The sequence below is a fragment of the Pseudophryne corroboree genome, chromosome 6, assembly GCF_028390025.1.
Source record: "Pseudophryne corroboree isolate aPseCor3 chromosome 6, aPseCor3.hap2, whole genome shotgun sequence".
In the NCBI taxonomy this organism is placed as follows: Eukaryota; Metazoa; Chordata; class Amphibia; order Anura; family Myobatrachidae; genus Pseudophryne; species Pseudophryne corroboree.
Genome location: NC_086449.1, coordinates 164,010,935 through 164,023,923, shown reverse-complemented (window position 1 = coordinate 164,023,923; position 12,989 = coordinate 164,010,935). Strand labels below are relative to the sequence as shown.

Below are 12,989 nucleotides of genomic sequence, written 5' to 3'. Positions count from 1 at the left end.
TCCCCCTCTTCCAGGCTTGCAATAACCGCCCTGAGCGATTCCATTTTGAACTTGAACTTCCTTATATAAGTGTTCAAGGATTTCAAATTTAGAATGGGTCTCACCGAACCGTCTGGTTTCGGTACCACAAACATTGTGGAATAGTAACCCCGTCCCTGTTGAAGGAGGGGAACTTTTATTATCACCTGCTGGAGGTACAGCTTGTGAATTGCTGCCAGCACTACCTCCCTGTCCTGGGGAGTAGCTGGCAAGGCTAATTTGAGGTAACGGCGAGGGGGAGACGTCTCGAATTCCAGCTTGTATCCCTGAGATACCACTTGTAGAACCCAGGGATCCACCTGTGAGCGAACCTACCGGTCGCTGAAGTTCCGGAGACGGGCCCCCACCGCACCTGGCTCCACCAGTAGAGCCCCAACGTCATGCGGTGGATTTAGTGGAAGCAGGGGAGGATTTTTGTTCTTGGGAACTGGCTGTATGGTGCAGCTTTTTCCCTCTACCCCTGCCTCTGGGCAGAAAGGACGCGCCTTTAACCCGCTTGCCTTTCTGGGGCCGAAAGGACTGTACCTGATAATACGGTGCTTTCTTAGGCTGTGAGGGAACCTGAGGTAAAAATGTCGACTTCCCAGCTGTTGCTGTGGAAACGAGGTCCAAGAGACCATCCCCAAACAATTCCTCACCCTTGTAAGGCAAAACCTCCATGTGCCTTTTAGAATCCGCATCACCTGTCCACTGCCGAGTCCATAATACTCTCCTGGCAGAAATGGACATTGCATTAATTCTAGATGCCGGCAAATATCCCTCTGTGCATCTCTCATATATAATACTACGTTTAATATGCTCTATGGTTAGCAATATAGTGTCCCTGTCAAGGGAATCAATGTTATCAGACAGGGAATCAGACCACGCTGCTGCAACACTGCACATCCATGCTGAAGCACTAGCAGGTCTCAGTATAGTACCTGAGTGTGTATATACAGACTTCAGGATAGCCTCCTGCTTTCTATCCGCAGGTTCCTTTAAGGCGGCCGTATCCTGAGACGGCAGTGCCACCTTTTTTGACAAGCGTGTGAGCGCTTTATCCACCCTCGGGGATGTCTCCCAACGTAACCTGTCCTCTGGCGGGAAAGGGTACGCCATCAGTAACTTTTTAGAAATTACTAGTTTCTTATCAGGGGAAGCCCACGCTTCTTCACACACTTCATTCAACTCATCTGATGGGGGAAAAACCACTGGTTGCTTTTTTTACCCAAACATAATGCCCTTTTTAGTGGTACTTGGGTAAATGTCAGAAATGTGCAACACATTTTTCATTGCCGTAATCATGCAACGGATGGCTCTAGTGGAATGTACATTAGTCTCGTCCTCGCCGACACTGGAGTCAGACTCCTTGTCGACATCTGTGTCTGCCATCTGAGGTAGCGGGCGTTTTTGAGCCCCTGATGGCCTTTGAGACGCCTGGGCAGGCACTGGCTGAGAAGCCGGCTGTCCCACAGCTGTTATGTCATCGAACCTTTTATGTAAGGAGTTGACACTGTCGGTTAAAACCTTCCACATATCCATCCACTCAGGTGTCGACCCCGCAGGGGGTGACATCACATTTATCGGCATCTGCTCCGCCTCCACATAAGCCTCCTCATCAAACATTTCGACACAGCCGTACCGACACACCGCACACACACAGGGAATGCTCTGACTGAGGACAGGACCCCACAAAGTCCTTTGGGGAGACAGAGAGAGAGTATGCCAGCACACACCACAGCGCTATATAAACAGGGATTTACACTATTACAGAAAGTGATTTTCCCTATAGCAGCTATACAATACAGTTTTGCGCCTAAATTTAGTGCCCCCCTCTCTTTTTTACCCTTTAGACCTGGAAACTGCAGGGGAGAGCCTGGGGAGCTGTCTTCCAGCGGAGCTGTGAAGAGGAAATGGCGCCATTGTGCTGAGGGAGATAGCCCCGCCCCCTTCTCGGCGGGCTTATCCCGCTCTTTATATTTATATTATGGCGGGGGATTTTTGCACATATATAGTTTATTAGACTATATTATGTGCTGTTCGCCATGTAAGGTACTCTAATTGCAGGCCAGCCCCCCCCCCCCCCCCCCCATCAGTGACCGGAGTATGTGGTGTGCATAGGGAGCAATGGCGCACAGCTGCAGTGCTGTGCGCTACCTTAATGAAGACCGGAGTCTTCAGCCGCCGATTTCCAGGACGTTCTTCTTGCTTCTGGCTCTGCAAGGGGGACGGCGGCGCGGCTCCGGGACCGGACGACTGAGGCTGGGCCTGTGTTCGATCCCTCTGGAGCTAATGGTGTCCAGTAGCCTAGAAGCCCAAGCTAGCTGCAAGCAGGTAGGTTCGCTTCTCTCCCCTAAGTCCCTCTTAGCAGTGAGTCTGTTGCTAGCAGATCTCACTGAAAATAAAAAACCTAATATAATACTTTCTTTACTAGAAGCTCAGGAGAGCCCCTAGTGTGCAACCAGCTCGAGCCGGGCACAGATTCTAACTGAGGTCTGGAGGAGGGGCATAGAGGGAGGAGCCAGTGCACACCAGTAGTCCTAATTCTTTCTTAGAGTGCCCAGTCTCCTGCGGAGCCCGTCTATTCCCCATGGTCCTTACGGAGATCCCAGCATCCACTAGGACGTCAGAGAAATAGAAAATAAATGCAGAAAACGCTTCAGGAGCTTCCAATGCGTGACCGGCTCCTCCGGGCACATTTTCTAAACTGAGTCTGGTAGGAGGGGCATAGAGGGAGGAGACAGCCCACACTATCAAATTCTTAAAGTGCCCATGGCTCCTAGTGGACCAGTCTATACCCCATGGTGCTAATGTGGACTCCAGTATCCTCTAGGATAAAACTGTGGAGCAAAAAGTCTATGGCAGGTGAGGCTGTGGCTACTTTTTCCACACATCACTGATCAACACTCACCAAATATCCAAGAGCTTATACTGCTGTACCTTTGCATAATGCCCACATGAACCCTTTGGCTCATATATTGTGTAAATCTGGCTCTGGTACTAGCCAGTGCCTCCTGAGCAATTTACCTCACTGCATTCCCTGCACTGCACTAGACATCCTCAGGACCTTGCACTAACTGAATCACCCCCACTACGTAGTAGATTAATGGAATTTACCTGAAACACTGCACACAGACTTTCAAAACATAACTATCTGGGTTACCCCAATATTCCTTAATGCTCTTATTACATAGATGTTTCTTGCATAGGAAAGACAGTACTGCATTATGGCTATAATTTAATGGCAGTTGAAGCTGTTGCTTGTGTCATCTGGTGGAAAACAGAATGGCAGTAGAGTGTGTGTATTCTGGCGCGGTCTAAAGTATCAGCCCAATCTCACTCCTCTTGTGATTTGCCCAACCTCAAATCACACACGATAATAATAAATGTAAGGGTTTATCGAGGGGAAATCAAAGGCGATACTGAATGATTTAAACAAAGTAGAGAAAATAAATCTATACGTCACATGAAATCCCGATGAACTGATGGAAAACAGCTTCCTAATATTATACAGTGCGCAGATCCGAATAGCTAAAATCAAATCAAGCGGACAAACTTGTAGCACACAAGCATAACTAATGGGAGACAAATCATGGCACATGCTGTGCAGATGTCACACTGCTGGTTCCAGCTAATATAAAAGCAACTATACTGCCTGTGCCGAATCCTCTTATTACATCTTCTCTCTTAATAAAAACAGACTACATTTAACATCGGCAGAGTGGGAACACAGGACATGAATACTTACCAGCTGTAGCATGCAGGCAGCTGCTAAAATGGCTATAACACGGCTGGGCTTTAGTAAGACATCATCTCTGTACAGCGAGCCAAACGCTACCTGTAGAGCTTTAAGGACACAATGTGTAAGGCCAGTGGTTTAAGAAACATAAATCACAGCAAAGCATAAAAGTGCAAAAATAAAACAGACCCTGCTTCTGCCAACATATTCCAAAAGTAACTGCCCTGTCACAAATTAATGCTAGGTTAACCTGTGTTGCGTCTTAGTGTGTAAGGGCCCCCCCCCCCCCCCCCAAAAAAAAAAAAACAGGTCCAGTGACTCAGGAATCGAACCCAGGTCGCGAGCAGGGTTGATCTAGGGAAGTGCCTAGTATAAAGGGACAGTGTGAATGGCAGATCTGGGTCATCCGACCCAAGTCCCCTTAACACCCTATAGAGAACCAGCATTTAAAGAAGTCTTCATCTCTAAGCTCTGGTGACAGCGCTTAGAGATGAAGACTTCTTTAAGAGCCAAAAGAGAAGCCTCGACAATAACCCAGGTCCAGCCTGCTGTGTAAACAGGTTTCTAGCAGCTGTGACATGGCTTGACTCCGAATTTTGGCGTAGAAGGATTATTAACAATTGCGCGTCAATCCATGTGGAGTGGTCCAGCACTGTTTGCTTGACCATTTTTTTTTTAAATGTTTCGTTTTTGTGTGTGTTGACCCCTGTAAGTTAGTACAGGTTGAGTATCCCATATCCAAATATTCCGAAATACGGAATATTCCGAAATACGGACATTTTTGAGTGAGAGTGAGATAGTGAAATCTTTGTTTTTTGATGGCGCAATGTACACAAACTTTGTTTAATACACAAAGTGATTAAAAATATTGTATTAAATGTCCTTCAGGCTTTGGGTATAAGGTGTATAGGAAACAAATGAATTGTGTGAATGTACACACACTTTGTTTAATGCACAAAGTTATAAAAAACATTGGCTAAAATTACCCTCATGCTGTGTGTATAAGGTGTATATGAAACATAAATGCATTTTGTGCTTAGATTTAGGTCCCATCACCATGATATCTCATTATGGTATGCAATTATTCCAAAATACGGAAAAATCCCATATCCAAAATACCTCTGGTCCCAAGCATTTTGGATAAGGGATACTAAACCTGTAGTAAGAAACCACCATTACTTTAATTTTATTTACCTTCATATGAAGATGGTGGCTATTTTTGTATCATAGCGTATGACATTTTTTTAATGTTGCAGACATTTGGGGTAAATGCAATATCTCCACTCAGAAAAGTCATAGAAAGATAGGATAAAAACCATTTTTAGCACATTCCAAACAACATTTTTGTCACATAACTATTTTTCTATCTTGTCTACTATTTTATTAAAGCACTTTGAAATTGGTTGTTTTTCACCTACATTGACCTCTTATATCTCTAGTGGGGGACCTGAAATTTCAAATTCATAGAATACACATTAATCTTTCTATGAGGGTTAACTGAAAAAAAATAAAAGGACACGAGGAGACTACGGATTCATTTGATATAGGACACAGTATATTGTGTGTGACAGGGTATATACGGAGCAGAATTAAACCTGTATTGGGAAAAAAGCTGCAGCTGCTACATTGTAGCACTTTGTGTACAGATTCAAAGACTCTGTTGCACACATATATACAAGTGTCATCTCAAATTTACTCAGCACAGTCTCCTTGTGCGTCCAAGTTGCATTGCATTATGATTAAGACGCATTGTCTGTAAAAAAGAAACCCAAAGCTAGGAAATTTTCACACTACCTGGAGTGTCAAGAGGGGCTGTTTGTCGTGACTGCAGCAAAAGATACATAAGGACACATCTGTACATGTAATTACCCACTGAACATTCTTTTAGAACGGTAAAGATTACACACAATACATTGGCACTACTGCCATCTAGTGGACCATTGTTAAACCAAAATCATTTGACTGGTGCCAGTACTCAAAGTTTACATTTGACAAATGAATAAATGTACTGTAAAGAACAAGCATAAACTTTCCGGGCCAGTAATAGAGAATGTAAGCCAAAATGTAAAAAAAAAAAAAAAAAACAACCTTGACTTTCATTGTATTATAGACTCAACTGTCGCAGAAAGGTGCAATAAAGGAGCATGGCAGGTCTGGATTTGGAAAAAACAACGCATCCTGCGGCCTAAGAAGCCAGAATGGGAGGCAATAAGAAACTGGTCAGCTGAATTAAAGTGCACACCAAGGAACCTTAGCTGCGGCTTTAAAGTAATCTCCACCTTAAGGGCTTGCTCACACCAGTCATATGTCTGAAAACCGCACTGAAACAAGGATCAACACTTAGGGCCTAAGTTAGATCTGATAGCGCAGCAAATTTATTAGGCAATGGGCAAAACCATGTGCACTGGGGGGGGCAGATATAACATGTGCAGAGAGAGTTAGATTTGGGTGGGGGGTGTTCAAACTGAAATCCAAATTGCAGTGTAAAAATAAGGCAGACAGTATTTAATCTGCACAGAAACAATATAACCCACCCAAATCTAGTTCTCGCTGCACGTTATATCTGCCCCACCTGCAGTGCACATGGTTTTGCCCATTAGCTAACAAATTTGCTGTTGCGATCAGATCTGAATTAGGCCCTTAGTTCTTAAACGTAAGCACTGTCACTATGCTCAAACACATAACAGTTTCTTATATTTTTAGAAGTTTCTTATATAGCACAGCAAATTCCGTTGCGCATTACAATTGGAAACAGTGATAAAATAAAACAAAAACAATTGGAAACAAGAGTGATAAAACAAAATAAATTAATAAACAGACCGTTATATAGGTAGGAAGGCCCTGCTCACAAGCCTACAATCTATAGGGAAGTAGGCACTGATACACAAGGGCAGGTGTTGTCTATTGCATCATAGTCCACCAGATTGCAAAGGTTCTTGGTGGGCTATATGATGTGGTCACACAGCAATGTTGGCCTGGACTCAGGAGGATGGTAAAGGGAAGAACAAGAAAATATGTGAGGATATGTGTTGACTATACAGTTGGGATGTAATCGGATAGGACAGTTTATGAAAGTTATGTAGACTGTTCCAGAATTTTATAAGCTTGCCAGAAGAGGTGTGTTTTCAGGAAACGCTTGAAGGTTTGTAGACTAGAGCTGAGTCTTATTGTGCGTGGCAGGGCATTCTACAGAATGTGTGCAGTCCGAAGAAAGTCCTGCAATCGTGAATGGGAGCAAATAATGAGCATAGATGAGACACGCAGGTCTTAAGAAAGAGCAAAGAGGTCAGACTGGGAGATATTTTAAGATTAGCAAAGAGATGTATGTTGGTGTAGTTTGGTTAATGGCCTTGTGTGTGAGTAAAAATAAGATTTTACTCACCGGTAAATCTATTTCTCGTAGTCCGTAGTGGATGCTGGGAACTCCGTAAGGACCATGGGGAATAGCGACTCCGCAGGAGACTGGGCACAACTAAAGAAAGCTTTAGGACTACCTGGTGTGCACTGGCTCCTCCCTCTATGACCCTCCTCCAGACCTCAGTTAGGATACTGTGCCCGGAAGAGCTGACACAATAAGGAAGGATTTTGAATCCCGGGTAAGACTCATACCAGCCACACCAATCACACCGTATAACTCGTGATACTATACCCAGTTAACAGTATGACATATAACCGAGCCTCACAACAGATGGCTCAACAATAACCCTTTAGTTAAACAATAACTATATACATGTATTGCAGAGAGTCCGCACTTGGGACGGGCGCCCAGCATCCACTACGGACTACGAGAAATAGATTTACCGGTGAGTAAAATCTTATTTTCTCTGACGTCCTAGTGGATGCTGGGAACTCCGTAAGGACCATGGGGATTATACCAAAGCTCCCAAACGGGCGGGAGAGTGCGGATGACTCTGCAGCACCGAATGAGCGAACTCTAGGTCCTCCTCAGCCAGGGTATCAAACTTGTAGAATTTAGCAAACGTGTTTGACCCCGACCAAGTAGCTGCTCGGCAAAGTTGTAAAGCCGAGACCCCTCGGGCAGCCGCCCAAGAAGAGCCCACCTTCCTCGTGGAATGGGCCTTTACAGATTTAGGATGCGGCAGTCCAGCCGCAGAATGTGCAAGTTGAATCGTGCTACAGATCCAGCGAGCAATAGTCTGTTTTGAAGCAGGCGCACCCAACTTGTTGGGCGCATGCAGGATAAATAGCGAGTCAGTCTTTCTGACTCCAGCTGTCCTGGAAACATAGATTTTCAGGGCCCGGACTATGTCCAGCAACTTGGAGTCCTCCAAGTCACGAGTAGCCGCAGGCACCACAATAGGCTGGTTCAAATGAAACGCTGAAACCACCTTTGGGAGAAATTGGGGACGAGTCCTCAATTCCGCCCTATCCATATGGAAAATCAGATAAGAGCTTTTACAAGACAAAGCCGCCAATTCTGACACACGCCTGGCCGAAGCCAAGGCCAACAGCATGACCACTTTCCACGGGAGATATTTTAGGTCCACGGTTTAAAGTGGTTCAAACCAATGCGACTTTAGGAAATCCAACACCACGTTGAGATCCCAAGGTGCCACTGGGGGCACAAAAGGGGGCTGAATATGCAGCACTCCCTTAACAAATGTCTGAACTTCAGGTAGTGAAGCCAGTTCTTTTTGGAAGAAAATCGATAGAGACGAAATCTGGACCTTAATGGAACCCAATTTTAGGCCCATAGTCACCCCTGACTGTAGGAAGTGCAGAAATCGACCTAGCTGAAATTCCTCCGTTGGGGCCTTCCTGGCCTCACACCACGCAACATATTTCCGCCATATGCGGTGATAATGGTTTGCGGTCACTTCTTTCCTAGCTTTAAATAGCGTAGGGATAACTTCCTCCGGAATGCCCTTTTCCTTCAGGATCCGGCGTTCAACCGCCATGCCGTCAAACGCAGCAAGTCTTGGAACAGACAGGGCCCCTGCTGCAGCAGGTCCTGTCTGAGCGGCAGAGGCCATGGGTCCTCTGAGATCATTTCTTGAAGTTCCGGATACCAAGCTCTTCTTGGCCAATCCGGAACAATGAGTATAGTTCTTACTCCTCTCCTTATTATTCTCAGTACCTTGGGTATGAGAGGCAGAGGAGGGAACACATAAACCGACTGGTACACCCACGGTGTTACCAGAGCGTCCACAGCTATCGCCTGAGGGTCCCTTGACCTGGTGCAATATCTTTTTAGCTTTTTGTTGAGGCGGGACGCCATCATGTCCACCTGTGGTCTTTCCCAATGTTGTACAATCATTTGGAAGACTTCTGGATGAAGTCCCCACTCTCCCGGGTGGAGGTCGTGTCTGCTGAGAAAGTCTGCTTCCCAGTTGTCCACTCCGGGAATGAACACTGCGGACAGTGCTAACACATGATTTTCCGCCCATCGGAGAATCCTTGTGGCTTCTGCCATCGCTATCCTGCTTCTTGTGCCGCCCTGTCGGTTTACATGGGCGACCGCCGTGATGTTGTCTGACTGGATCAGTACCGGCTGGTGTTGAAGCAGGGGTCATGCCTGACTTAGGGCATTGTAAATGGCCCTTAGTTCCAGAATATTTATGTGTAGGGAAGTCTCCTGACTTGTTCATTGTCCTTGGAAATTTCTTCCCTGTGTGACTGCCCCCCAACCCCGAAGGCTGGCATCCGTGGTCACCAGGACCCAGTCCTGTATGCCGAATCTGCAGCCCTCTAGAAGATGAGCACTTTGCAGCCACCACAGCAGCGGCACCCTGGCCCTCGGAGACAGGGTTATCAGCCGATGCATCTGAAGATGCGATCCGGACCACTTGTCCAACAGATCCCACTGAAAGATCCTTGCATGGAACCTTCCGAATGGAATTGCTTCGTAAGAAGCCACCATCTTTCCCAGGACTCGCGTGCAGTGGTGCACAGACACCTGTTTTGGTTTTAGGAGGTCTCTGACTAGAGATGACAACTCCTTGGCCTTCTCCTCCGGGAGAAACACTTTTTTCTGTTCTGTGTCGAGAACCATCCCCAGGAACAGTAGACGCATTGTAGGAAGCAGCTGCGACTTTGGAAAGTTCAGGATCCAGCCGTGCTGTTGTAGCACTGCCCGAGCTAGTACTACTCCGATCAGCAACTGTTCCCTGGACCTCGCCTTTATAAGGAGATCGTCCAAGTACGGGATAATTATAACTCCCTTTTTTCGAAGGAGTATCATCATCTCTGCCATTACCTTGGTAAATACCCTCGGTGCCGTGGACAGACCAAACGGCAACGTCTGGAATTGGTAATGACAGTCCTGTACCACAAATCTGAGGTACTCCTGGTGAGGGGGGTAAATGGGGACATGCAGGTAAGCATCCTTGATGTCCAGTGATTCGCCCTGAGCGATTCCATTTTGAACTTGAACCTTCGTATATAAGTGTTCAAGGATTTCAAATTTAAGATGGGTCTCACCGAACCGTCCGGTTTCGGTACCACAAACATTGTGGAATAGTAACCCCGTCCCTGTTGAAGGAGGGGTACCTTGACTATCACCTGCTGCGAATACAGCTTGTGAATTGCTTCCTTCGGCAAGGCAGATTTGAGGAAACGGCGAGGAGGAGACGTCTCGAATTCCAGCTTGTACCCCTGAGATACTACCTGTAGAATCCAGGGATCCACCCGTGAGCGAACCCACTGGTCGCTGAAGTTCTTGAGACGGGCCCCCACCGTACCTGGCTCCGCCTGTGGAGCCCCAGCTTCATGCGGTGGACTTAGAGGAAGCGGGGGAGGACTTTTTTTCCTGGGAACTGGCTGTATGCTGCAGCTTTTTCCCCCTACCTCTGCCTCTGGGCAGAAAGGACGCACCTCTAACCCGCTTGCCTTTCTGGGGCCGAAAGGACTGTACCAAATAATACGGTGCTTTCTTTGGCTGTGAGGGAACGTGGGGTAAAAATGCTGATTTCCCAGCTGTAGCCGTGGAAACGAGGTCCGAGAGACCATCCCCAAACAACTCCTCACCCTTGTAAGGCAAAACTTCCATGTGCCTTTTAGAATCAGCATCACCTGTCCACTGCCGAGTCCACAATCCTCTCCTGGCAGAAATGGACATTGCGTTTATTTTAGATGCCAGCCGGCAAATATCCCTCTGTGCATCTCTCATGTATAAGACTGCGTCTTTAATGTGCTCAACGGTTAGCAATATAGTCTCCCTGTCTAAGGTATCAATGTTATCTGACAGGGAGTCTGACCACGCAGCTGCAGCACTGAACATCCATGCTGAAGCAATAGCTGGTCTCAGTATAATGCCTGAGTGTGTATATACAGACTTCAGGATAGCCTCCTGCTTTCTATCTGCAGGTTCCTTTAAGGCGGCCGTGTCCGGAGACGGTAGTGCCACCTTCTTTGACAGACGTGTGAGCGCTTTATCCACCCTAGGGGATGTCTCCCAACGTGACCTGTCCTCTGGCGGGAAAGGGTACGCCATTAGTAACTTTTTAGAAATTACCAGTTTCTTATCGGGGGAAGCCCACGCTTCTTCACACACTTCATTTAATTCATCAGAAGGGGGAAAAACCACTGGTAGTTTTTTCTCTCCAAACATAATACCCTTTTTTGTGGTGCCTGGGGTAATATCAGAAATATGCAACACATTTTTCATTGCCGTAATCATGTAACGGGTGGCTCTATTGGAATGTACACTAGTCTCATCATCGTCGACACTGGAGTCAGTATCCGTGTCGACATCTGTGTCTGCCATCTGAGGTAGCGGGCGTTTTAGAGCCCGTGATGGCTTTTGAGACGTCTGGGCAGGCACATGCTGAGAAGCCGGATGTCTCACATCTGCTATGTCGTCAAACCTTTTATGTAAGGAGTTGACACTGTCGCGTAATTCCTTCCACATAACCATCCACTCAGGTGTCGACCCCGCAGGGGGTGACATCACATTTATCGGCACCTGCTCCGCCTCCACATAAGCCTCCTCATCAATCATGTCGACACAGCCGTACCGACGCACTGCACACACACAGGGAATGCTCTGACTGAGGACAGGACCCCACAAAGTCCTTTGGGGAGACAGAGAGAGAGTATGCCAGCACACACCAGAGCGCTATATATAATGAAGGGATTCACACTATACATACAGTGATTTTTCCCTTATAGCTGCTATTAATATACAGATACTGCGCCTAAATATAGTGCCCCCCCTCTCTTTTTTACCTTATGAAGTCTGGAAACTGCAGGGGAGAGCCTGGGGAGCGTCCTTCCAGCGGAGCTGTGAGAGGAAATGGTGCCAGTGTGCTGAGGGAGATAGCCCCGCCCCTTTTTCGGCGGGCTTCTCCCGCTTTTTTATGGAATATATGGCAGGGGATTTTACACATATAGTCTTAATGACTATATTATGTGTTATTTTGCCAGTAAGGTACTCTTATTGCAGCCCCAGGGCGCCCTCCCCCCAGCGCCCTGCACCCATCAGTGACCGGAGTGTGTGGTGTGCATGGGGAGCAATGGCGCACAGCTGCAGTGCTGTGCGCTACCTTAATGAAGACCGAAGTATTCTGCCGCCGATTTTCAGGAACATCTTCTTGCTTCTGGCTCTGTAAGGGGGACGGCGGCGCGGCTCCGGGACCGGACGACCGAGGCTGGGCCTGTGTTCGATCCCTCTGGAGCTAATGGTGTCCAGTAGCCTAAGAAGCCCAAGCTAGCTGCAAGCAGGTAGGTCCGCTTCTCTCCCCTAAGTCCCTCGTAGAAGTGAGTCTGTTGCCAGCAGATCTCACTGAAAATAAAAAACCTAAATATAACTTTCTTTTTGAAGAGCTCAGGAGAGCCCCTAGTGTGCATCCAGCTCGGCCGGGCACAAAATTCTAACCGAGGTCTGGAGGAGGGTCATAGAGGGAGGAGCCAGTGCACACCAGGTAGTCCTAAAGCTTTCTTTAGTTGTGCCCAGTCTCCTGCGGAGCCGCTATTCCCCATGGTCCTTACGGAGTTCCCAGCATCCACTAGGACGTCAGAGAAAGTATTTTATATTGAATATGGTAGAATACAGGTAATCAAAGGAGGAACAGAGAGCGCGGATCCACAGACGATTAACATTTAGCAAGGATGATTAGCCTCACAGCTGCATTCAGAATGGACTAGTCAGAAGACTATTGCAATAATCAACACGGGAGATAATGAGAGTATGGATTAGTTTTGGTAGTGTCTTGTGTAAGGTATTGTTGTATTTTGGACATGTTTTTTTAGATGCATGCAAGATGATTTTGAG

The 12,989-nt window shown here is 46.9% G+C and overlaps 1 protein-coding gene across 3 annotated transcripts in view; it reads right to left on the bottom strand.

Moving 5' to 3' along the window:
* Positions 1-12,989, bottom strand: part of GMCL1 (germ cell-less 1, spermatogenesis associated) — a 458,077-nt gene that overhangs the window by 283,171 nt on the left and 161,917 nt on the right. For all 3 annotated transcript variants that reach the window (XM_063932081.1, XM_063932080.1, XM_063932079.1), the window contains exon 5: positions 3,767-3,864. In XM_063932081.1, the coding sequence (XP_063788151.1) occupies positions 3,767-3,864 (98 nt within the window). The remainder of the gene's footprint in view (positions 1-3,766; positions 3,865-12,989) is intronic.